This window comes from Labrus mixtus, chromosome 6, assembly GCF_963584025.1.
Source record: "Labrus mixtus chromosome 6, fLabMix1.1, whole genome shotgun sequence".
NCBI classification, from domain to species: domain Eukaryota; kingdom Metazoa; phylum Chordata; class Actinopteri; order Labriformes; family Labridae; genus Labrus; species Labrus mixtus.
Genome location: NC_083617.1, coordinates 3945811 through 3972206, shown reverse-complemented (window position 1 = coordinate 3972206; position 26396 = coordinate 3945811). Strand labels below are relative to the sequence as shown.

Below are 26396 nucleotides of genomic sequence, written 5' to 3'. Positions count from 1 at the left end.
ACTGCATGCCTCTCAAGCTGTACTTAATAACTGGTTACGTTAGTTATTGTTCATACAAATCTGATCAGAAATGTTGTTTGATTCTGAATATTAAGAGGAAGGGAATCATAAAAACAGTAATATTGCGCAGTAACATGGTACCAAACTAAAGTAGTGCACAATTGTTAAACTGAAATGCAGCGGGAGGCTTTATCGGCTAATGTGGTAAAGAGTTAGCATCAGTCTTTAAGGGTTCTTTACATCATCAAGTGTTGATTCTTTCACTCTTCTCTTCTCATGCTCTCACTTTGTAACGGCCAGCTTCATGCTTGCTTTGTTTGAATGTTTTTTTTTTTTTCAGCAGTGTGCTTTTCATCATCAAGCTGATTGTTTTGTGAACACAGTGCAATTTGTTTCTTTCACAATAAGGTAAAAAAAAAAAAAAAACATGGATAAGATTCTCAAATGAACAAATTTAAATCTATGTGTGATGATTCAACGTTTGAATTTTTAACAAGGAGTTTCTGTTTCAATAAGTATATTTAAAAAACGTAAAACTTCAAATAAAAGCCCATCCCCAAGTTTAAGGCCCAGTCCTTTATCCTAGCCTGATGTTGCTGCACGTTTTCATAACGACGGGTCTCCATTTGAGGCCTCTTCAGTGGTGATTAGTTTGCTTATAAAAAATTGGGAAAAAGCAAGACACACAAAAATTTAGATCTACAACATCTGTGACAGATGACAGATAGAATGATGGTAGTATGCGTAAGTAGTGTGAGAAAGTAGGTTAAAGGTCAGCAGTGAGTGAGTTCATCCACAGAATGAGCGCTCTGCCTCTCAGAGTCCCCTGCGTCATGATCAAGTAGACTAAAAAAATGTAAACCACAGTGAGTGACAGCGACTCTTCTTCTTATGTCACTACAGAAAACAAAATCTTAGCAAGAGTGTTTGTTTAATTTCCAGTCAGAAATATCTTACAACACATATTATCAGCCTCAGTCACCTCCACAAGTCCACATAAACATCTTATTAAAGAGACGGCAGCTGAGAAAGAAAGCGAAATGTGCATGTTAATTGTCTTGAAATGAGATGTCTAAATATAAATGAGTCACTATATCTCATCTGAAGACACTTAACAAGTTGACTTTTCTTGCTATATTGCTTTTTTTAAGTCTTGAAATAAGATAAATATATATTTTTAAAGATTTATTTTGGACTTTATGTTTGTTTATTGTAGAGATAGGACAGTGGGGAATGACATGTGGGAAAGGTGCCACAGGTCGGATTTGAACCTGGGCTACCCGCTTGGGGGGGCTACAGCCTCTGTACACTAAACACTACGCTACAGACGCCCTGTAATGACATATTTCTGACCAGATATTAGACAAATACACCTGCTAAGATTTGTGTCTTTGCATCTCTGCTTTTAGAGATGGAAAAAACATTTTTCTTAATGTTGAAAGTGAGTGTAATAGTTCTCCTCTTTGGCCTAACTCTTAATATCGCCTGTCCCAAATAAAAGCAGAGTGACTTCATAGCAACTGGGGCTATATGTTGAAGTTTTACGGTATCTTTCATTCCTTCTTGTTAAATTCCCAATAGTACTTTATATGACGTGAAAATTCCATAAAAAAGAACATAACATTATTATAAAGACATAAAGGAAATTGGTCTTCCAATAAGAGGGAAGGTGTTGGTCCGTGTCATTGCCTTGTCACTTGTTCACAAAACGACGACTGGGATTGCTTTTTGTGCATGGTGTCTGATTTGGAGAGGGGGAGCCGGTGGTGATGGTAAGTTTTGGGTCAAACAAATCGCTTGAATCTGGGAAAGATTTTGAAGAGGTAGGATTTTGTTTTTGTGTGGAGGAGATTTGACTTTTTTGTGCTGCATGGTTTCAGCAACTGGATTGATAAGAGGAATATCTTCTATTGTACGAATATTGATCAAACATTGCATGTCTATGTCTGCGATGTGTGTCGTTTCATTGATATCTAAAATAATGTCTCATCAACCCCTCCCCCCCTTTTTCATTTTATACCATTTTCTTTCTAGCAATGAATTTAAACATGAAACATGGAGTCAAGTGTTAGTAATCATATTTTGCTCTATTTATATGCAGGCCTCTCATTTGATTGGTTTTGGCACGTTTCCAATCACAACCTTTTTATTTCCAACTTCCAGCATGACGTTTACCTCACCTGTTTGTTATAACCCCGCCCACTTTTTCAACTCCACCCACTTTGGATTCTTTTCTCAGCCTACCTTATGAGAGGGATTTTCTCTCTACAAGCCAGTTGTCTCACCTCTACACACCTCGACTCAATGTTAGGCCAATTACATAAACTGCAAAAAAATCCAATCATATGAAGTATATTTGTCTAATTTCACAGGTCAGCATTTACCTTTTTTACTGCTCCTTTGAGTTGTTTGACTTTAGTTTTTGATCCCTAACCACTTCCTGTTTCTGTCCTTAACTTCATGTCCTAACCTTCCATCCACCAAAAGGTCCTCACTTTATTTCAAAATAAGAGCAGGGTTTAATTCAAACAGCTTGTAAAGTACTCTCATCTTAAGGCAGGACAAACATTCAAAATAAAAGCCTACCAATTTTAAAAAATCAAAATTATGGAATTTCAATCATGTGATTAATTGCGATTAACTGCAGAAATTAAATGAGTAAGCACGGTTAAAAAAATGTAATCATTTGACAGCCCTAGTCGTTACTAGTATTTTAAGCCTCAGTCACCTGACAAGTCCAGATAAACATCCTGGTAGCTCATGTCATCGGACATCCATATTTTTGCCAGCAGATGCACTGGAAGCATTTAGATCGAAGGAATTATCAACTTCCGGCTTGCAATGGAACGCAGCATTAGATTTGTTTGTTTTTTTGTAGTGTATCAGACTCGTTCTGCTTTGCCAATGTCTACACACACACACTGGTCATTACCTTCACCTGTGTGACCACATCACTTGAATGGATCTGTTTCAGTCACAGGACCCCTCTGCCTGCTCTGTCACCGCACAACACGGCCCTATTTATTTAAGTGATTTTCTCTTGCACTGCATTTCAACACTTGTGGGTTTAGAGAAGCTTTTCATTTGAAGACAAAAACAAATAAAGATTCACAGATTCCTCCGAGTCTGCTGAATAAATCAGTTATTGATACCAAAAGTTAGAGCCCATCATTTATTTAAAAAAAGCGAAATAAATAAAAGATATGCAGAGCTGAACGCACCAGGATGAGTCGGCCTCGAGCATCTCGATGTACTTTTTTTTTTATCCCCTTACCAGCGTATGACTCATGATCGATACTGGGTCTTCAATCTTTAAACAGGGATGCCAGTTTTTCTTTTATCTGCTGCCAAAAAAGACGTGTTTGAAGGGATGCAATTCTTCAAGGCTGTGTCAAATATTCAGTGCAGATTGTTCAGTTAAGACTCTGTCCTGTACGTGCCAGGTCAGTGAAGGCCTGTGCATAACCCAGCGTTTCCTCTGCAGGGGTTACCTTAGGTCACTTGCATGATGTTTTTATGCCTTGCATGGTTACCACATGCAACGGCCAGTACTAGTCTGCATGCTTCTTAATGAATGTCTTCCTCTCTTTCTCTTTGCCTGTCCGTGCTTCCAGAAGACAACAATGCCGAAGGTGGGTATTTTTATTATGTCTTGGTTTCCATTTTATATGTTGTCATGGTTACGGCAACTCAAATAAAGTGAACAAATGTTTAATCACGGTTATGGCATTGATGTTACTGGATGGTAAGTCGTATTGTTCAGGTTATAAAAAATATTTTCTTCAATCTTGGGTATAAACTGACTGATGAAAGGTTTCTCTGATATTTGAAGTGAGTAATGTTTTTTGTATTTTCTGGATACATTTCTGAAGATTGCAAATCCACTGTGATTAAACATTTTATTCAAATAAAAAATAAGTGTAGGTTTGAGCTTGCCACTCTACTGCTTTCCTAACGTTTTCTTCGTGGTAAATGATGTTACTAGCTGACGGTACAAGCTTTTATATTTTGGATGAATATGTCTTATTATGAAGTAAGCCATTAAAACTGACAGTTACAACTTCCTTACAGACTTTTCAGAATATTATTTATTCTTTTTTGTTTGATCTAGACCATTTATTTTGCATATTTTAGGAGTCCAACAAGATGAATTGGATTATTGTTATTTTTTGTGTGTTTGGTTTCATGTATAATTAAATCAGCAGGCTAATGAAAGTGTGAACTGCATAGCGGATGAAAAAGCTTGCAGTCAGAAAGCTCTGGAATTAGCTAGTTTGGAGCTAACATAAAGGCCCTTCCTACTACAAGTGCCTGTGTTTCCAGGATGCTAGTTAAAGTCGGAGGCAGATTAAATATCAGCCAACACATTTCAGAACGTCCAGGTGTGGAAAGAAATGGCATCTGAATGCAAGAAAAACTTCTGCATGGCCGCAGTTAATGGTGGTGCCTGCGTCTAATGTTCACAGTTAATACTGATCAACTGAGGCCACGTTTACAGGACAACGATTTTAGCTGAAAATGGTAACCTTTTGTAGCTTTCTGTTCATTTACACCACAATGACGTTTTTGCGGCCAGAAAACAGAAAGTTTTGTAAATGGGTTCCAGAGAGCTAACTTTAGAAAATGGCGCCATAAGCATGTGGAAATACCATGCTCCTCGGAAAACGGACACTTGCACATGCACATTAAAGTTCCAGTCAATAGCCATGCACAAGAAGATGGACTACAACAACAATGGCGGACCTCTGAGTTCTGTTTGTCCTGCTCATTCCCAGTCGACACTTCTTGAAATGTACTCTTTTTGAAGTTTTTTGAAGGGTACCAGACAAACATTCATGTGTTAGCCAATTCTCTTTGCTTACACCTCAAAGCTCTTTGTTTCATCAGAAAGTCACACCGCCAACTACTGGTATTGCACGTATACTACAGCGGTTTGAGTTGTATTTGCAGATCCATGTTGACGACGGTTGTTATTGAATGTTGTCATCTGAAAATGAAAATCGGTTCTGTTTTCAGTGGATCGTTCTCGTGTAAACTTGGCCTTAGTCAGTCAAATTAATTCAATACAATTAAACTGTTAATTTAAGCAATTTTGTTCTCACCTCTACATAAAAATGCACCATGACTCAACCAGTTGCAACCTATTTTCTTTATGACACGAGCGTGACTCATGTGGATACTTGACTTGGTTGTTGAAGTTCCAGGTAACACAGTGTTGGGCTATATTTGTGTGCAGGGATTGATCTTTCATTGGTAGGTGGGATGACAGTCTGTGTATTTGTAATCTCAGAGAGACAAAAAAAAAAAAAAGGTCAAGCTGAATATGTATTTCTGAATGGTGACTAGTAAGTGGCTGATGATGCATTGCAACCTGCTCCGGTTGACTAAATGCTCATCACAATAACCCTGTCTGTTGCACCCTCCTCTTCCTCTCCGTCCCACTCTTCCCCTACCCCAACACTCCTCGGGGGTAACACAGACATCTGCTCTGACAGAGATGCCTGCATGTTGGTGTCACACAGCTTCCCATGATCCCTTGTTCTCTGCTGACTGTGCTCTTGTTTTCCTTTAAGGTCTGGCACACCTGATGATGGGCGACCAAGGTATGAGCTCTGTTCCTTTTCTCCCGTCGTTCCTCCATTGTCCCTCTTCTTCTCCACACTGTGCTCACAAATGTGCAAACCTCTAACTCTCTCTCGGCGCTCAGGCTTGAAGCTTCAGATATAAGCTGTCATTTCACTTATTCTGAGTGACCTACTTGGTTTCATTCTCCGAGCCTCGTTTTATTTTACTTTTTCTTCATATGACCTCTTTTTAAGCTCATTTGGCTTTCTTCTCCCCACTCTGCCGGGTGTCATTTCTCCTCATCTTTTCTTTCCTTTTTAATTATTCACATCCACATTCTGATGTTTTATGATGATGTGGTTCAAATGAAGGCACATTAGCATTAAAAATGATTCGGATAGAACGCATGGCGGTGGACTGGATTTTTAATATAATCCTACATCTGTCCTTGTAATGCATGATTCTTGCTCAGACCGTCTGTTGCATTCTGTCGCAAACTTTCCATTGGTGTGGCGACTGCACATGCTTCTCATGCAGCACAACAAGGACGTAAAGCATTGCTCTTCTTCTACTTGCCTTTGTTGCTTCCTCATACTCCCTCTTTAGTATTTGCACATATAGGTAGCCATCAAGCCTCTTTCTCCTGTCGTCTGTCCTTTTCTGACTGGACACTTATCAGTGTCTCCTCTCCTTTTTGTTCTCCCTCTTTGTCTGGAATCTGCTTTCTTCATGGAACATTTCATCAAATCTCATAGGTAAAAGTAAAGGTACTTCCCCTTTCCATTCTCTGAATTCTTAAAACAATCACAGCAGTGTTTGTGGCATTTTATACTCAATGCTACACAAAGTTTTTTTAAGGTCATTGGCATTTACAAAAAAAAAAAAAGGATTTCTTACAATAAATGAAAGCTTTTCAAGGTAGGTGCTGCTTTCACTTTGCATCTACACGCTCATGCTTTGTCACTTGTTTCTTTTTCTGCTTGTTGCATGGGAAACAATAATGAGACTCATGGGGAAATAACACAATAGTTGCTGTCCTAACTCCAGTGCAGCACCACAACTCAGGGGTAACTATATTCATGCTGTAGTAATGGGTTTTTTTTGCGAGAGGTTTGATCATAGTGGGCCTCCCATCCTGTGGGCTGTGATCCTCACCTCCTCTCCCTTTGGGGTAAGTGGACTTCTGATCTTTGCTATTTGACTCTCCTCCTCAGGGCAGAGAGGGGAACCTTGGCTTCTAAGGTCCCTACTGAGCATTCAAGGTAAAAATTTGATTCCTTTAAGTTTTATAACTGCAGTAAAGCCATCTTTAGCAAGCCATCGTAAGCTTACTGAAGAGTGGGAGACTTGAATGTCACGTCAATAATTTGGAGACTGAGATTAAATAATATGACACAAATTCAATTTTGAAAAGTAATGATTAACAGACGGACTTTCAAGTGTCCCACTTGCATTTTGAATTTCTTTCGTTCTTGATTTTGCTTGCTCATGTTGTTGCTTTGACATTTATTATGTTGTTAGTTTTAGTTTTGCATATTCATTGAAGCAGTTTTACAACATTTATTTTTCTTTAATATCTATATAAAACATTTGCGTTATGTTAGATGCTACCCTTTGTCATAAACTTGTGAAGTACCACCTGAACAGGTAAGTCTTCAAACTGCCCTGTGGATGTACACTGTGAGGCTTTACATTATGCTGTGTCAACAGGAATCATAGATACTCCAATGTCACATATCAGCCTGTTCTCATTACCATGGCAAACACTGACACTTGGTCCCGAAGCTCACAGATGCACATGTCGCCCTTTGGCATCTATTTGAGACCCACTGGGTTTAAATCTAACTTTTGAGAACCCTTCCTCACACATACAAGACACGCTGCTGTAAGTGACATCATAGAAGCAACTAGAACCCAGCCCAAACCATACCTCACCAACCCAACCCATCCAGACCCAACCTATCCTAACCTAATCCAACCCAACGCAACCCAAACCCAACCTATCCAGACCCAACCTATCCTAACCTAATCCAACCAAACGCAACCCAAACCAACCCAACGCAACCCAAACCCAACCTATCCAGTCCCAACCTATCCTAACCTAACCCAAACCAACCTAGCCCAACCTACCATACCTCACCCAACCCAACCCATCCAGACCCAACCTATCCTAACCTAATCCAACCCAACGCAACCCAAACCCAACCTATCCAGACCCAACCTATCCTAACCTAATCCAACCCAACGCAACCCAAACCAACCCAACGCAACCCAAACCCAACCTATCCAGTCCCAACCTATCCTAACCTAACCCAAACCAACCCAACCCAACCTATCCAGACCCAACCTATCCTAACCTTACCTCACCACACCTCTCCTCAAATCACCTCACCTCCACGCACCCAACCCAACCTAGCCCAAGCTATCCAAAACTAACCGACCATATCTCACCTCACCCAACCCAATCCAACCCAACCTATCCTTACATAACTTTGCCACACCACACCTCACCACACCCCGCCCAACCTATCCTCTACCCCACCTAACCCAACCACACTCACCCAATCCAACCCGACATAACCTCTCCAAACCTTATCTAACCTAACCCAACCCAAATCCAATCTAACCCAACCTAACCCAACCCAACCTATCCTAACCCAACCACACTTACCCAATTCAACCCAACATAACCTCACCAAACCTTATCTAACCTAACCTAACCCAACCTATACTAACATAACCTGGCCAGACCTCACCTCACCCAAACAAACCTCACCTCACCGAAAAACCCAAACCAAACCTAATCCAACCTAACCTCACCTCACCCAACTTAAAAGACAGTTTGATGTAGGACTAAGAACACACACACCATGTGCATCTTTATGACAGCTTACAGACCACATCCTTGGCTTCTGTTTAAGATTCAAAAGGGTTGAGACAAAGTGTGGGTATTTGACGACCTAGGATGAGAACAGGCTGCATATTCTTGCTGCTAGAAGTCTTAGCTGCAGTGATACATTTCTGATTAAAATTCACATGAACACAAATACACACCCACGTTGGAAACACACTCACAGAGATGAAACCATTGCTTATTATGACTGTTGATATTTAATTTTCAAATCGCCAAAGGTAAGTGACATTTTTATAATACTGCTGTTTTCTTATGGTTTTGCACATGGATAAATACAAGTTGGCTTCTCGTTGGCTGCTGGTGTATTATTCTCCATGAGGGGAGGCACAATTTCTCACAGATGGACCAGGGTGTAGGTTTAAGTTTGTCAGCTTGACACTGACAAATAATGATAATTGCCACTAGCTGGCTAACATAATTATCATTGTGATGGAGGTCATTTTAACTTATGGAACAATCTATTTTATTGACTAGTGTTAAGTTAAAAGGAAAATGATGAAAGTTAGTTTCTTAGCATCTCTACAGTCTGTAACACTACAGTGATGTCATTGGTCAAAAGTTGGTACTAGCCTGTGGGATTGATTGAATTACACTGTGGAAGTGAATGGAAGAGGATGCTACATTGCCCAGGCTGATACCATGTTTTTTTTCCGTGTAAAAACTAGGGTTGGTTTCTACTCTAGGTCCAACCAAAATGTAACACTATCACAATCTGTTTCAAGTTATTTAAATAATCATTTTCTAATCTTTACAGTGTAAGAAAGGGAGGGCTTAGCCTTGCTATCCCATTTCTTTATTTAACCTTTATTCAACCAGGTAATTAAACCCAATGAGATTAATATCTCTCTCACGAGGGTGACTTGGCCAAGAGGGCAGCAGTCATAATAAACATTAGCAATGAGTCAAGAGCAAACAACAATTGAAATGTGCAAATTGGTTCGAAGATAAAGTGCAGGAGTTGTGATCACAGATTACAATTCAAGAACACATCAGGCACTTTCCGATAGTCTCGCAGTTTTTCTCATTTAAGATCAAGAAAAAGGCTTCAAGCAAAACGAGATCTGCCAGTTTCAAGTCCTTCTGGAGAAAGTTACCTGCAGAGAGGGCAGCAAAACTAGAAGTTATTTTCCCGAGCTCAGTCCGGACACGAGGAACATGCATTTTAAAAGCATCTCAGAAACTCAAGGAATAGTGGCTGTCCCTGACTGAATTATGAAAAATAACACTTTTGGCTTTTTGTATGCCAAATTCCAATGGAAGGCATGTATTTCTCTGAAACAAAGATGTCACACCTAAGAGAAAATACACTGAAAAATCTGGTGAAACATCATCTACAGACTTACCTATTTCTCTCTTATCCCATTGTAAATATCATATTAGCAGATAATAATAGATTATAACAATCTGTAGGCTTGTAACATGCGCAATGCTCACTTCTGTTTTTATTATAAGCTCTACAGCCACCATACTGAAACACACAGGTTTTTACTCCACTACAACAAACACTCGTCTTACTGTACAAGTGGCAGAAGGAAAGCCACAGGGAGAGATTGAGAGAATGCTGATGAGGCACAAACCTGAGCGCCCTGTTTCTAATTTGGGCCATTGTTAGCTGTCCCTGGTGTTACAGAGCAAAAACCAGTTATTTAGTGTGTGTGCGCGTGTGTGGTCACCAACACATATCCCCTTTGAGTATTAAATGGAGGAGAGAGGACAGGGCATGTAGTCATTGTCTGCTTTAAGCTTGTAAGAATATTGTGCATTATGTTGCTCCCCCTCCCCCTGAGGTCCTCCTGTGTCATGTTAACCACCATTATGGTTTATCCTCTGTTTCATGGCTGCTCCCTGGAGGATGCACTCGTTTTTTTCCGTGCTGCTTTCAGTCTGGTGCATTGACACTGGCTTCCTAAAACCTTGCTTTGCACCCGGCTGCGGAGAGCAGGGCGTACAGTAGGATAAGTCATAATACCGCTGGCACACAAATCACGGGGTATTTAATTGCTGTCATCACAATAAACTGCCATGTGCAGCTTAAGAGGGAGTGCAGGCTGTGCAGGCAGGCTTACAGGTACAACTGGGCTTTTTCTAAATTAGTGTACTTTCTAATGTAATTGCTTGCACTTTCCAAAGATGGAAATTGTCGCTTTTCATTACACCGTTCACATTCAAGGGGGATTTAAATCCGATGAGCAATTGGAATCCTTCGCTAGTGGTTTGGACACGATGACCTGTATTTACACAACAAATTAAATGGATGCTTAGAATGCTCTACTATTGTACCCTTCTTGTTTTATTGCTTTAACACGGATATAGACGAGTATTTTATGATGCTTTTACAAGGTTTTTTTTAATGCTCTCAGATGATTCTAGCAAAGGTGTCGTTATCGAGTTTCAGACTGCATTGCCGATCCTTACATTTCCCATGCTTCATTGTTATGCTTTGATGAAGAAACTGAATATGAAATGTGATAATTTCACAGCCATTGTAGGAGTTAAAAGGGTGTTGATATTAGTCATGTCCTCACACATACAAAATCCACTGTGGTTTGAGGGTTTGAGGAATATACAATCACACAGTTAACATGTATGATGATTTGTGTGGGTGTATATGCGTTTGTGTGATAAATCTATGTGTCTTTTTTCTCCTAAATGAATAAAACACAAACCACATGAGATGCAAAACGATGGCACGATCACTGTGTGCTCTGCACATGTGAGGAGTGCTAATTAAATCACATGCCTAAGCCCCTTAAAGTTAGATACAGATTCATGCACAGCTCAATGTTCATGATGAAACAAACATCATGAGGAGCTAAAGGAGAGCAGGAGCTATAGATTTCTAATGTTAGATTCCCGTCCAATCCAGGACATGTTGACTTAACCCTGAAGAAAATAGCATCTTGTAAGGAGATGTGCATATGTTTGCATTCCTAATGGAGTTGTATACTTAAGCTGGGATTCAGTGCAGCTTGGTGAGTAAGTGCTGTTGGAGTGTGTTTAGGTCATTGGAAGAGCCTCACTTAACATGCAGTATGTGGGATTTTGAAGTACTGCCCGTTTACTTTGACTCCAGCTCAGGAAGACACTTTAGAGTCCCATGCTTATTATGCAGTTTCACCATCTGTTTAACAGCAATGGGGGTCACAATGGAACATTATCTCAAGAGCAACAACACTAGATGCTTTAACTGTGCTCTGATTATTTTGCGCCAGTCGGTCAAAATGTTCTTTGTAACCTCTCAATGGCTCTTACTGCAAAATCTGTGAACACTCTGCCTCAGTGGCATTATTATTATAACCTCACTTTCTTTTTGAAGATGTCACTGCATCATCTACGTTTATCTTAAAACTCCCTTAATATCTGATGAAATCCAGTAGAGGGTTTTTTAAATGTCATATTGCTTGTTGTTAACTTCACCTAAACAGGGCCCTAAGATGTTAACTAGACTCTTCTCCTCTGTCGCCCCCCGGTGGTGGAACAAACTTCCAAACTCCATTGGATCTGCAGAGTCCCTCTGCACCTTTAAGAAAAAGCTAAAGACCCAGCTCTTTCATGAATACCTACTAACTTAATGATGATGGTCTCCATATTATTGATGATGATGATGGTTTTGTTTGATAACGCTGATTTTAAGATGGTTTCTATGATGATTAGAGCTGATTAAATAACAGCCATCGATGTTGTGCTTTGCCTCTGGTCACTTCCTGTCAGCACCTGTGTGTCCGATCGGACTCAAAGCTCTTAGTTTGCACTTACTGACGTTGTTTCCTCTTTTCTAGATCCTTGCTTGTGTTTTACTTACTCTCTGATGTACGTCGCGTTGGATAAAAGTGTCTGCTAGTTAACTATAGTATTGTAAATATGGGGGGTGCCAGTGGCTTAGCGGTCATGTTTTGTCACATTTAGTGATAGGTCTCCATGACACCATGACATGCTTTCCTGACTGTTCGTTTCTGGCAGCTCAAAAACCAACAATAGAATTCACTTTCTGATACGGTTTGGCTTTAAGTGTAAACGACTTCACCAGGGTTAAGTGCCTGAGCGTAAGGAAGCAAACTGTCAAAGTAGAAGGTGGAATAAGCGCAGCTAAGCAGTGCTTATTGGTTCCATGTGGTCTCTTGATGGGGGTGGGTTGGATGCTCTCTTTTTTTCTACAGTTAACAGCTTTGTGAGATGACAGCTGAAATGTTTTCAGTTGTCAGAGTATGGCATGGTGCTTTTACACGTATGACTCTATACAGGTATCTGTCAGTGAGGAATAACAACTATTACCACACGCAATGGCTTGATGTGTCAGGATGTTATATAACAGATCTTCAAGCTGTCATCTTAATCTTAAAGGTGTATATATGGTGTCATCCTGTTTTTACTGGCCGAGTAAAAAACCTTGATATAAAGTTGATGAGTATACATTAGAGCCCCCATTTTCTTTATTTTGTTATCTTTTGATGCTCTTGTAAATCTGAAGCCTTGACAAAGATATTTCACCTTTTTTTTAGATTCTGATTATTTTTCCGTGTGCGAGCGAGATGATCAAATGTAGGGGTATCTCATATTTTCTGGTGACGACTGTAACCAAAGAGTCTCCAAATCTGAAGCACACAAAACCTTTTTGCGATGAACACGCAACAAGTTCCTTCTGATAATGTAGAGCGGCGTGTCAGAGTGCAACTTGTCAAGCCTTGTCTACTTTCTTTATCTGACAGGTAACACGATACCATGTGGTGTGCGTTGAATCAACAACAGATGTTGCCTTTGTAGCTTCACATGAAACCTAGAAGACTGTCAGTGAAATCCTTTCAGCTCCATTGACTCCCCCAGGATTAGAACTTCTCAGCTTTAACCCGAGATACATGTTCACCTCTGGTTGTAGTTTCTTTAAAATGACTGCTGACCGGTTTGGTAGGTATATGGTCATTATTATTTTTTTAAACCAAGATTTTCTTTAGTTAGGGCTGCGCTGAATGCTCATGTGACGGTCTTGATTCATATTTCTTGAGGGGAGGGCAGTGAAGTGATGTCTAATCTTTACAAAAAGATCTTTGCATTTGAATGCAGAATCTACTGGCTAGGATTTTGCTGATGTTAGCATTTGTGGTTCCCTTTGTGATCAGAGCAGGCCATGTGAAGAAAAAAAGAACCATAACACTTAGGCCGTAATGCAATCTCTAAACCATCACTACTGACTATCATCGGGTAGTGATTTAGCACTCTGAAACAATCTGATCATAGATCCTAATCTCTTAACTCCAACATTCTCACTTTTCAAGGTGCAAGCAAAGAATAACAATTGCCCAAAAAAGGGTGTCTTTGTCACAATTTTTGCAAATTAGCATGCAGGAGTTTGATGTTCAAAGTATTTCATTTACAGTAAATGCAAAGTAAAGTCCCACCTCAGACAAGGCAAAGAGCCAATCGTAGGTCAGAATTTTGTGGCGCATGGCCACAAAATCAGATTCCAAAGGGGGTCCATGCCATCCCTGGCAAACCCTTGGACACATCCCTGTTGCTAATCCAAATTACCTGGCAATGCAGGAACCAAGAAAAGTTCAGTGTCGCAAGAGGCTATACCGTTATTCTGCTCTGTAAAAGGAAACAGGCTCTCATCTCAAATATCTTTGAATCTCAATGCAGAAAATCAAGAAATATTACTTTAACACACTAATTCACAGTCTGTCCTCTTGTTAGCTGCAGGCTACAAACTGCTCAGGGCTGTAACTCAGATGTGTAATCATCGCTTTATTTATAAATTCAATATCAACTCGTACAGAAACAATAATGCGTCAGTTGATACATCGAGTCGAGAACGCCGGAGAAAATCTGTGCAAATGAGTTTCACACATTTTATCACTCATGTTCCCAAATAACAATAGTGTGAAAAGCATGAAAAACAAATGGGTGAGAGGGGCGAAGTGTGATGAATAAGTATTGTCAGATTTATTTTAGTAAGATTGAATCATTTGGATCAGATGGTGCACATTCTTATGATTCAACACTATGCAATATAACAGTATCATCTGCATAGGATTGATCGTATGTAATATGGACAGCGCCTCTAAGTCGCCATACAATGTGCAAAATTAAGTGAAACTACTTCCATTACATGCACTATTGGATATATTGCGCTGGTGATGTCATTTGGAGAAGACTTGCACAGACGGGAGCTGGCTGGTGGAATCAAGGAATAGATGCCATCACGCTCTTCCGCTTATCGAAGCACAAATTTGATTTTCTGATAAAACTTCAAAACCCCTTAAGTTGAGTACAGTCTACAGCAGAACAGATTCTTGTCTTGATTTGGAGCAGACACTCACAGTTATGGAAATTTAAATGACCTCATTGTCCTAACCTACTCCGCTTATCCGGTAGAGAACGCTGTGAGGAGCTGCATTTGTCCACAGAGCTGTCGGTCATGACTGTTTCCCTCAAATGTTTATTTAAGGCCAAAAGTGTTCACTAACTCACACGATAAAAGGAATGTTTTAAAGAAGTCAGACCTAACATCTAGGCCAAACTACTGGCCGAGCTGTCCTTGATGTAATCAACTTCTCACTTAAAACAGCAGGGGGATGAAAAGGAACTCAGAGTTACTGAAGATGAAAGACTACAGAGAAGTTGAAAATATGTTTGAGATGTGCTCTGGCCAACTGAGAGTTTTGTTTCGAAGAGACCTTGTAAGTTTTCTACTTCTTCTTCTTGTTTGACTAAAAGTTTTCTAAGATATTCTTTTTCTTGTTTGACTAAAAGTTTTCTAAGATATTCTTCTCCTTGTGTGTCTGAAAGAAGAGATTCATGTTGGCTTTTTATTGAGTGTTTTTACAGCCCTAAGAACAACAAGTTTGGCTTTTCTTTCTGGTTGCAGAGAGTTGACAGATATCGTAAAGGCCAACAATCATGGACTCCATGATCAAGTCCATAATGTCATCCACAAAACATTCACAATGGAGCAGAAATAATTACCACAGGTCAGAGTTTAACACACAGACAAGCAGGTTTCTCTCTCCATGCTTCAGATTTTCTCATATAGACTGTACGTAATAGGGCTCGCTAACTTGAAATATTACATAATGCCTGATTTTAAACCCTCACATTTGGTCATAGCCATCTTAAATTTGTTTGACCCAGAAGTTACCATATTTTAGTATGGGAAGGCAATTTGTCAATAACGGGTAGCCACGCCCCAGAGCATCCGAGGGATTGAGTCACAGACTGTATAACGAATGGACTGCAAGAGACGTTGGCTGAAGTGACGCAAAAATGATTGAGAGCTCCCCCTAATGGCTGGTAAAATTTTAATTAAATTCTACTTGGCTCGCCAATAGCACCGGTCTGGTGCCCTATCACAGTCATATTTTGGCTTCATCTTTGTGTATCGTCCATCCGTCTATAGAGATTGAGACCAACAACTCCTAGTTAAATGTTTACTGAGGTAAACTAAGTGAAGTCAGGCTCATTTTTTAAAACTTGTTCCATACAATCTGACTTCTTTCAGTAACCAGTGGCGTCCCCACCAAGTAATCCTTATATGAAACCAGTGACTTTACGTCCAGTTCTTTGGAATCAATGCTTCTCCGTCAACCAGAGAAAAAAATTCTACCAATGATCCTGAAAGTGTTACATTGAAAGCTAAATAAAAGACTCCATCTTTAGCCAAGGTGCTTTCAAGAAGTCCCATTGGTGTTTCAGGAAAGCAGCTGAAAGCAGAAAAAAAACCGTTTTGTGGACAAAGGGGCCTAAGGGACTGGTCTCCATGTTTTTTTTTTAGCACAGGTAGTCCAAACACAGATTATTAAATTACAATTTCATTCACCCTGATAGCTTACTCACTACATACTAATTCACCTCTTTCATGCCTGCACTGCCTGGCTTACCTGTTCCGTATACCACCCCAGGGCCATCAGTGTTTGTTACAAACAAGGTAATTGTACTTGATGGGTCGCAGAGGCAATTTTCACTGCCACAGAGATGGGGAAACAGACTCCTTTTGCAGTGCGGAGAAAAAAGGCCTGTAATTGCCTGGAGTGAGATTTGTGTATCTTGACATGGCAGATTGGCAAGACTGCACTAAAGCTCCACAGATTAGTACATTACCACAGATTCTGCTCCTAAGGGGGGAGGCAGGAAGACACACAGAGCGAGCTGAAGGACTTAGAGTAGACAGAGAGAGGCATTTAAAGAATGAGCGCAAGGAATCAGGGAAGAGAAAGGGGGAGGGGAAAGAAGAAGCGTGATAAAGTGGGATTATAAAACAGAGGCATGTGATTATAATAGACACAGAAGAAAAAATACAGTAATGAAGGAGAAAAAGAAACACACACTCGCACACACAGACTGTTGCCAGGAGTTAAATGAGACTGTTTTCTTTATGAAGAAAAATTGGGTGTATTTGTTTCGAGCAAACATTTACTTTCATGCATCAGACCTGCTTGCCTGGCTTTCTGATAGACGTGTTTTCTCTCTTAGTGCCAGTCTCGGCTTCATCGCCGGCATCCTCAATCAGATAAAAAAAAAGAAGAAGGAGCGCACCTTCACATCTCTGAACTGTCATAACAGGCGGACGACGCAGGCAGGTTTTCAACATCACTCCCGTCTCCTCAGCGCAGACCATCAACGATAACAAAAAATCCACCAACTTTGGATTAATAGCATCAATGCCGTTCAGAAAGAATATTTATTATCAGAGTTGACAAGCGTATATATTTCTCCAAAACCCAAAGAAAAGGGGGCGAAGGAGAATGTAGAATAAAAAAAAGTTGGATCAATATGAACAAGGCTCATCTGGCTCCCCAGGTAGAGTGGAAGGAGATCTGCTTCGGATCAATAACGCTGGTCGATGCCAGTGAGAGACTGCAGTGATGAAAAACTCTATTTCTTGGCCTGCAGAACAGAGTGGATGAATCTTAGCAGAAAATAGATAAAAAAAGGGAGATACCTATGCGTCAGCTGCAGACGGTGAAATGCATCCATTGCTTGTTTGTTTAGTTATAGTTGAGCTTTTAGATCATCGATTGTGGACGTTTACAGCCCCCTGTGATGAAATGCTACCCAGTCTTTATATTCCATTTGACTTTAAAGGTCGTAAATTCTTGTTTATTCCCTCCTTAGCTATTTAAAATTGGATGGAAAATCCACAATGCGTGTGTTTATAGAGTGACGTCTGTTAGCGCTCGGCTGCTTTGTGATTTATGAGACGCGCTGGTGGCTAAGCTACCTCGGGAAAGAGATTGTTATTTTCCGCCATCTTTAATGGTTCATTCATCTCCCCCGCATTATGCTGTACGTCTGCCGTGTGATGCTTTCAAGGCGTGTTGGAGAAAAGGAGGGATACAGTGTGAGTAATTCATGGGATCAGTCACACTGGGATACATATTCATTTGTCCTTCCCATGACTGCTGCCCAGTCTGTTCAATACGGCTCTTTAGTGTTCAGAATTGGAGTCAGAACAGCAGAATAATGTCTTTTTTATGATGCACACATACAAATGACTTACAGATTATGACATTTAAGGTTATTTAATGACTTTTCAATGGTAAATTGTAAATGGACTATAGGGCTTTTCTAGTCTTCTGCCCTCTCAAAGCGCTTTTATTTCCACTCCAACTGATTCACACACTGATTGTAGAGGCTGCTTTGTAAAGAGACCATCAGTATTAACTCATCCATTCATACACATTTTTTACACAGCGGAAGCAACTTTGTGTTAAGTTTCTTGCCCAAGGGCACATTGGACATGTGGCTGCAGGAGCTGGGGATCGAACCACTGACCTTGTAGTTGTGAGACAAGCGACTCTACCACTGACCCACAGCCACCCAATGTTTCAAGGCAACCCCAACTCCTAAAACGTCTTCAGTTTCAACATTTGATAAGTTGCCTTTGTATTATTTTTAATGAAGTATGGGGTTTTATATGATTTGCATAAATCATCAGATTCTGTTTTAATTAATATTTAACACAACGTCCCAACCTTTTAGGCATTGGGGTTGTAAATAAGTATGGGGATTTAAGCATTCTCTATAAATGTCTACACATATCTACATCCTTCAGGTTATTTTTGCACAAGAATAAGGAAATAAGTGAAGGTCATCAGTATGTACAGTTTTTTTTTTTACTTGGAGTAAATGTTGTTTCTTTAAGATACAGAATATAAATAACCTCAGAAAATAGAGAATGTTCTCCATACTGTTCAGCTCCCAATGGGCAACTTTATTTTAAACAGGGCAACGTTTCGATCCAAAAGGTGTTCCTCAGGCCCAAAAGGATCACCCACATATATAAAAAACAAGACTTTTGTCCGTGTTGTGCTTTGATTTTTCACGAGATTGGACACACAGTGAATTTTAACCCATCATTAACTCACAAATCTTTACATAGATTCAAAGAAAACGTGTTGTGAAATGCATTTGTCATTCGTATCGATACCCACTTCCATCCATAGATCGAAATGTTGATTAAGAACGACCAAACAACCTTAAATCATGTCATTGGTCGGCCTCGAGAAGCCATAATGGTTAAAAATAGAGATAGTGCATGTAGATAATTAGGACCTGAGATGTTTTTGCAGCAACATTCTGTGAATACTTTTGTGTGAGCGACCCAACCCCAAAGTGGATGCCTTTTTCAGTGATGCATAGCGAGGAAATGGCACGGCTCCCTGTGGGAAATTGAATAGTCCATTTCCAATCGAGTGTGCCCTGGAAAATCCATGGGGGTCAGTGGCAATTTGTCTCGGGAGGTCTGCACCGAGAGTCATTACGCTCGAGACCAACATGTCCCCGGGGACCACACCATTCTTTATTTCCTTCTGATATGTATACTTCTCTCCTTGTGCTTCCTCTTGTAAATAGGTGTGAAGATTCCCCCTCCATTCAAAGAACTTACATAAGAATTGAGTGTTGCAGCCTAGCTGTTACAGTATACAGAGCCTTCCTCTGTTATACAGCAGCATCTCATTAACGTCTATTTTGGAGTAGCTTATGTTTGTTTAACAAATCGCTCATGTCCCTTGTTAAATTAGGAGCATGGTACAACACATCTATTCTGCTTGAAGGAATCTTTATGTGCTCTAATAGAAAATACTGTTAACTCTAATGAGCAAAATACGAGGACGAGGAAGGGGACTTTTGAGTTGAGCCGACGATGATGCACAAACCTGAGATTATTTATTTTATTTGCTACCATGACGTTCTTTGCGTGAGTTTCATTTTCCCATTGCTTGTTTGCAAAAAAGTACCTGCAGGAATTAAAAAAATTCAGACCCTGATTCTGGAGAAAAACGTTTCACTACTTGAAATACTTAGTAAAGTAATGTTGAAGTAATCATGACTCCAACACTCAGAATTCAGCAGATTGGTCAGGTGTTTTTTTCCCTTAACCTGAAGACTTGCCTCTGAAGAAATCATTAACATTAACATCGCTTCAAAACTTATGGCTCAAGTTGACAGAAAAACGTGAGTGAATATATTAATTAATGTATGAACAAAATGTCTGTTATCAAATCAAGAATACATGCATTATTTTATGATTAATTCACGCTTAATTCATGATATTTCGGTGGACCCTTTTCTAAAGCTTTGCCAAATTGTATTTATTTTAATTTCTAAAAGCAGCGCGATAGTTGGGTTTCAGATAATAATAATAATAATAATAATAATAAGTTTATTCTTATAGCACTTCACAAGTCAGCAAGTTACAAAGTGTTGTACTATTAAAACAAAAAAAAAACACAGATCGATGAATAATTAACAAATAATCAGGCAAATAAACTGGTATTTGAAATAAACACCTATCAAAGGATAAGCACACAGTTAAGAAACCCCCCACCCCTAACCTCAAAAAGAGAAAACACTCAGGAGAGTCTGCAGAGAGGATTTTAGAAAGAGAACAGAGATCGCAGAGCCTATAACACAAGTCAAAAAAGCTTTAAAAAAAGGGGACCATGGATAGCTGAGCGCTTATTGGGACGCACCCCATATAGGCTGTAGACCTCATTGCCAAGGCTGTGGGTTCAATTCCGACCTTGGCCCGTTGCTGCTTGTCATCCCCCACTCTCTCCTCCCAACATTTCCTGTCTCTCCTCAGCTGTCCTGTCCACGACAAGCAAAACCCCCCCCCCAAAAAAATAACTTTAAAATAAGGCTTAAAAACAAGCTGTTTGCAGTGGTAAACACAGTTCACATATTTTTGGAAGGACAATCTCAACCAAATTCAAATCTATTTTCAGGGCCACTTGACAAAAACCTGAATCATCTGCTTTCCAATCACTGGACCTCTCTGTAGTCCTCTTCATAAAATACTCTGTCATAAAATACTCACTGAAATGGCAGCAGTGCAGCTCACAATGAGACATGAGGTATATATTTAAAACCAGCCTTCTTTAATAGCGCGCTTCTTTCTCTGCTGCTCATCTGAAGAAATGTTTTTCTCACTTTAGATGCAGTAAATTCAGCCGCCTCGGTCTTATTCATCTGCCCTCCCCTCTCATTTCCTGCCTTGGCTTTCCGTCTCCCCTGCTCCTCTGATTCAAATCACCTGCACGCTGCCCACACATCCTTAGAGAGAGAAAACGAGCTGATGAAAGACACTTCGAGATTACATGACCCCACTTGATCCATCGCTGCAGTATCAATGAGTTTTTCTAGTTATCAGCGCAGTCTTATTTTGGCTTGTGGATGAGATCAACCTGAGAGAATAATCAGAACGGCAGCAAGATTCCAGTTTTTCATTTCACTGTTGTTAGAAGAAGTTCAGAAGAGCACCGTGATAACTTGCAAACCCGGGTTTCGTTCTGCCGCAGAGTATCTAGCACATACACGAGCTCCAAAAATACCACAGGAATCTTATTTTTTGTGACTACATTTTAAAGGATTTAAGGCTGCTTCATGGTGAAAAAAAAATACAAATCTACAGCCCATGAGCATGTGAAAAACTTCAGGGGAATTGAGGGCATGGACGAGGTCTTCCAAAGGGCAGTGGACATCTTTAGGGAAAATATCAAGTTCTCTTCCCCAAGAATTCAAGCATTTCAGCTCTATTTAAGAGCATTTCTCCATTTTTATGTCAACAAACACAACCACGATTGGGAACAACAGCGGCTTAAAAAACAGTTGTTATTTGGAACCAAACCTGGAGCTGTACGGTCGACTTTCCCGTGTTATGGGAGTTAAATCAAACGATTGGTTGATTGTTTTCATGAGACATTATTGAGACATTTTCTACAAGTTTCGTTATCTTCAACTAATTATTCCAAAAAGTTTCGCCTAACTACACAATTATTTTATAATTCAACGCTAACAACTTCAGTACTGTCCTCTTAGTATAATGATCTGTTTAATGTGCATCAGTCTTCATTTCTTCATGAGATAAACGTGGATACATCATCCACATCTCCTCTCTCTCTGATGGGATTCACACCTCTTATGAATTATTGATGAAACTAATTGTTTCATTTGTGGGTATTCCCCTAAGTGTTTTGGTAATCTTTCATTTATCTGCTTATCTGTAGCACTCTAATTGGTCTGTTTTGTAAAAGCTTCAATGAAATCTAGATACTTGAGGTTTGATTGGAAAAAAAAAGAAATGACTTCTGTCCTGTAGGCCCTAATACGTTAAAAAGATGAAAATAAAGGAGCCTGAATTTAATAGATATGATTTTAGACTTAAATCAGATTGTAGTACTGGCAGTTCACAAGCACATTGATCACATAGATTGAAAGTTCCTATCAAATAGATTAATGGGAAAGCACAGTATAGGCTTGGATGACAAGGAGCTCGGTCTTTGATAGGTTGAGCTGAAGGTGGCGTTCTTTCATCCATTACGAGAAATCAGCGAGGCATGAAGAAATCCTCGCCGAGACTAGTGTCATCTGGCAGGACTGAGAAGAAGAGCTGGGTATCGTCAGCATAGCAATGGTATGAGAAGCCACTGGAGCGGATGATTGCACCAATTGAGGTGGTGTATACTGAAAAGAGAAGGGGACCGAGCATTGACCCTTGAGGCACCCCTGGGGATAAAATAATGAATTAAAAAAGAAAGTTCTCATAAAATAGTTGACTTGAACACACACCATCATGATAATAACTATTAAGATGAACCAGTTTTAAGAAAACTATTATCTGATGTGTATTTTAATTTTACCTCATCTGTTAGCATGGAGGAGGCATGGTTTATAACATGTACTGGAGCCAGTCCGTAGGGGGGCTCTAAATATTTAGCTTCACATGTGGTGAGGTGTTGCACTGTCCATTTTGTTATACAGTGAATGGTTTCAATCTGTTCTGTTTGTCCATGGTTGTGTCACTTGTAAAGGAGTGAATCAATACGTTGTACGGGAAGCTGATGGATGTAGTTGAGATTGCAGAAAATATGAATTTTTAGTACCTAAATGTTAAAAATGTTAGTATGTTTGTACATGAAAAAAGTGTACATCTAGTATAATTTTTCAGAATATGTATTGCTGTAAGCAGCTGTAATTGACTCATATATCAATAGTTGTTTAATATTGCACACAAAAGCCTAAAGCCCCTAATTTTGCAGTGTCTGTCCTGGAATAGGATTGAAGACCTAGCCAGCAGCTAACTAGATTTATGTCTGTGTTTACAACAATATTTTCTCCCTCATGATGATAAACTAATTGCTAAAAAAAAGAAAATGATCCCTATAATTCTTTTAAACCTTACGATTGCACACTTGATGACCCTGTGCAGCCTGTGGGGACTGACATAATGAACTGTAAATATATCGCTTTCAGACATCCCTGCTGGGGCCATAATTCCCCGGCCCTGAGCTCAGGTGAAGGTCACCGGAGGGGCTGTCAAAGTGTCCCATGAACACGCTACCACGGGAAGGCTCCCGAGAATTAAAGTGGCCGTCTGAGTGGAGCCAACCTGGATCATTAATTTTCATTTTTGTTCACAGTCAGCTGTTATTTATCCTTGGGGTTTATAGTTTGGGAGCTTGTGGGGTTTGGGCCAGTTTTCTTTCCTTTGAGGCGGTGAGTTTGTTTTTTTGGCTGAATAGCGCAAAGTTAGTCTTTATGTTTTTCTCTTACAAGTAAGGAGCTTTTGTTGATTACATAATATTCTCTGGAGATCATATGGGCACAAGCATGAAATGTCATTATTCCAGGTAACAGCTGAATCACTGAAGGACTATTTTAGAGTGAGATACACTTAATTTGATGTGAGCTGATTGTGCATTAGTGTTTTACATATTCTTCCTCCTCATTATCCCTCATCTTTGCTGGAAAATGCTGTTTTTTGACATTGTAAAAAAGCATAATGCATGTTGCAAGTTTTATTAAAGAATTCCAGCAATTTTTTACCCTTGGTATCACCCTTTTTTTAAATACAAACCCAATGCAGTTCAGCATTTTCGGCGGGTACAGCACTCTCAGTTGAACATAGTTAAAAATTTGGAACAGCGCGGCACTCATCAATGTCACTTCCCCATTACCAACCAATCAAAATCAAGAAGGGGCGGGACTTCTGATATCAGCTTTGTCAACAGCAATGGTGGAGGAGACGCTAATCTGACTTGTCTTTTCGAGGGGAAAATTTCCAACATCGTTTCCATGTTTTCTTGCGGATATTGTCTTGAATAAAAGCCAATATTTAGCACACGCAGCTATCTAAAATACACCTAACGGTCATCACTGAGGGAAGCAGGAGTTAACTTTCGTAACCTAGCAACACTGGTGAGAAAAAAACGCTGTCTGTGGACACGGGCCCTAAAGCAGTACAGTTGGCTGAATTTTACATACAAAAAGGATCTTATCAGGCTGAATCACAGGGTGGGGGGGTTTGTCAGAGGGGGCATCCTATGCAGCGTAATTGAGATCGCACACTTTTTTTTCCTACTTGCTGAAATTAAATTGTGGCTCTGAGAATGGTCACATCACCCCACAGGAAATTAAAAATCAAAGCTCACTACAAAGTTGTCTCCTAAAGAAGAGCAGCGAGGAAGTGCTGCTCTGCTCCTTTCTCTTTTTCATATCCTCGGTCTGTCTCTCTCTTATCGGTTATAGAGTTCCTATTTCCTCTACCGGCTAGATGGTAACACTGAAGTTGGAGTCTCAATATAAAAAGGTTTGAAAAGGAATTATTCCCATAAATTAATTTAATCGAGTGTCCGGACTAACAAACTTGTTATTCTGGCAGATTTAAAGACAGGATGAGAGTAATAGATGAAAAAATAACCCTTAGGCGAGTGACTCATGCTGGCCTTGTGTATGGATAGACTGTATATGCACTACAGTGTATCAAACATTTGATCAATAAATTATCAGTAAAAAGTCAGGACCCAGCACAGAGGGGGGTTATGTGCTTTGTATTATGTATGACTTCTGCACACTGCCCTAGATTTCTGCTGCTGGAGAATCATGATGTCAAACATTTTATTGCAAAAATACTTTGAAGTAACTTTTTTTATGCAACAATCCATTGACCCATGAAGCCATACCTACAGTATATATATTTACTCATTTAACAAATTAGGCATCTGTAAGACAGGTGATTTATGATGATTTAATAATCAGGTCACGTCACCTTCATGCACCATCACTTCTCCCCCTAACCGACCAAGATCATAGGTCATGCACACCAGGGGGTTAAAGTCAGAATTTACAGTTAAGGCTCAAATATATTTGATTTTGAACCACAGGTAGACAACCTGCTGGGTCATGAATGTAAATGTTCACATACTTGTCATTGTACAACGTGTGTTACTGGAGCCTAACATGTCACCTAATGATCACTTCTGACTTCTGTGTTTTAAGGCTGTCAGTAGGAAGACATTTAGATTACACTGTATGTATCCACGTTTTCACAGAATAGAAAATGAAGTCTTGCCAGATCCCTTCATGAAGGCAGACTGTAGAATTACATTTTCCCCCCCAAACAGATATTCTTATGAACTTGTCAGAGTGGTAATAAGGAACCATCATACAAACTGGTTAACAGAGCTGGAGCTGCTTTTGCTGTGTAATTTAGTGACTGTGTCAGTGCCTAAAATAGGCCTGCAGATAAGAGCTGAGGACGGCTTGCACATCATTAAGTGTGAAATATAACAACACGCCCCTGAGCTGCCTACTGTTCCCCCGGAGAGACGACAGCTCGATAGGGCTCTGCACAATTATGGCTGAGAGAGTGCCACAGACCTACCTACCTGCACGCTGCCTCATTTGAAAGCTGCTCTGATGGAGAGTGTTGCACTACAACACTACATGAAGCACCTGATAACAAAGGTGCAGCTCTCTGTGAACGCTGTTTGTTCTCTCGTCCAGTACAGCAGTGACGCAGCTCTGCTGATCTCTCCTCTCCCAACAGTTCTTATTGTTTTTTTGTAAAGCGAGGCTGGAGTGTACCTCGAGGCAGATTATCAGAGAAATTATTGCACACCACTCCAAGTGCTCCAATGAAACGGAGAAAAAAAATATTACATTACCCAGGAAGATTCTGTCCTGGAAAAAATATAAAGTATATTGAGGTGTATTTTCTCTAAAAGGCAGGATGTTTCCCTCGTTATTCTTTCATTTTGCATGAACGGCCCGACTACTTTGTTCTGCGAAAAACGGCATGCTTATTTTAGAGGTAGGGTACAGTTGGCTGGAAAATGCTGGTGAGGCTGCATCATTGTCATTTCGTCAGCTTTTAAATATAATCAAACACCACTTCAGTGAGTCATTTCATTACACGTTGGGAAAAGCAGAGTAATTAGCAGCAATGTAACACAACGGCAACTGCGATGGATCTAATCAAACACTTACTTTGATTTATTATACATTACAGGCAGCTTCTGTGATGCTCTCATGATACATGTAACCTCTCTTCATGGGATTTTTTTATACACAGAATCTCTGATACTGTGCAGCTTCACAGTGAATACACAATGAATTGTATACATTACAGAGAAAAAAATGG

At 39.9% G+C, this 26396-nt stretch overlaps 1 protein-coding gene across 13 annotated transcripts in view; it reads left to right on the top strand.

Annotated features, from left to right (window-relative positions):
* LOC132975171 (neurexin-1a) overlaps positions 1-26396 on the top strand; it is a 343741-nt gene that overhangs the window by 25430 nt on the left and 291915 nt on the right. For 6 of the 13 annotated variants that reach the window (XM_061039529.1, XM_061039530.1, XM_061039537.1 and 3 more), the window contains exons 3-5: positions 3615-3632; positions 5574-5603; positions 6780-6827. In XM_061039529.1, the coding sequence (XP_060895512.1) occupies positions 3615-3632; positions 5574-5603; positions 6780-6827 (96 nt within the window). The remainder of the gene's footprint in view (positions 1-3614; positions 3633-5573; positions 5604-6779; positions 6828-26396) is intronic. The other 7 variants (XM_061039538.1, XM_061039534.1, XM_061039532.1 and 4 more) reach the window with 3 other exon arrangements.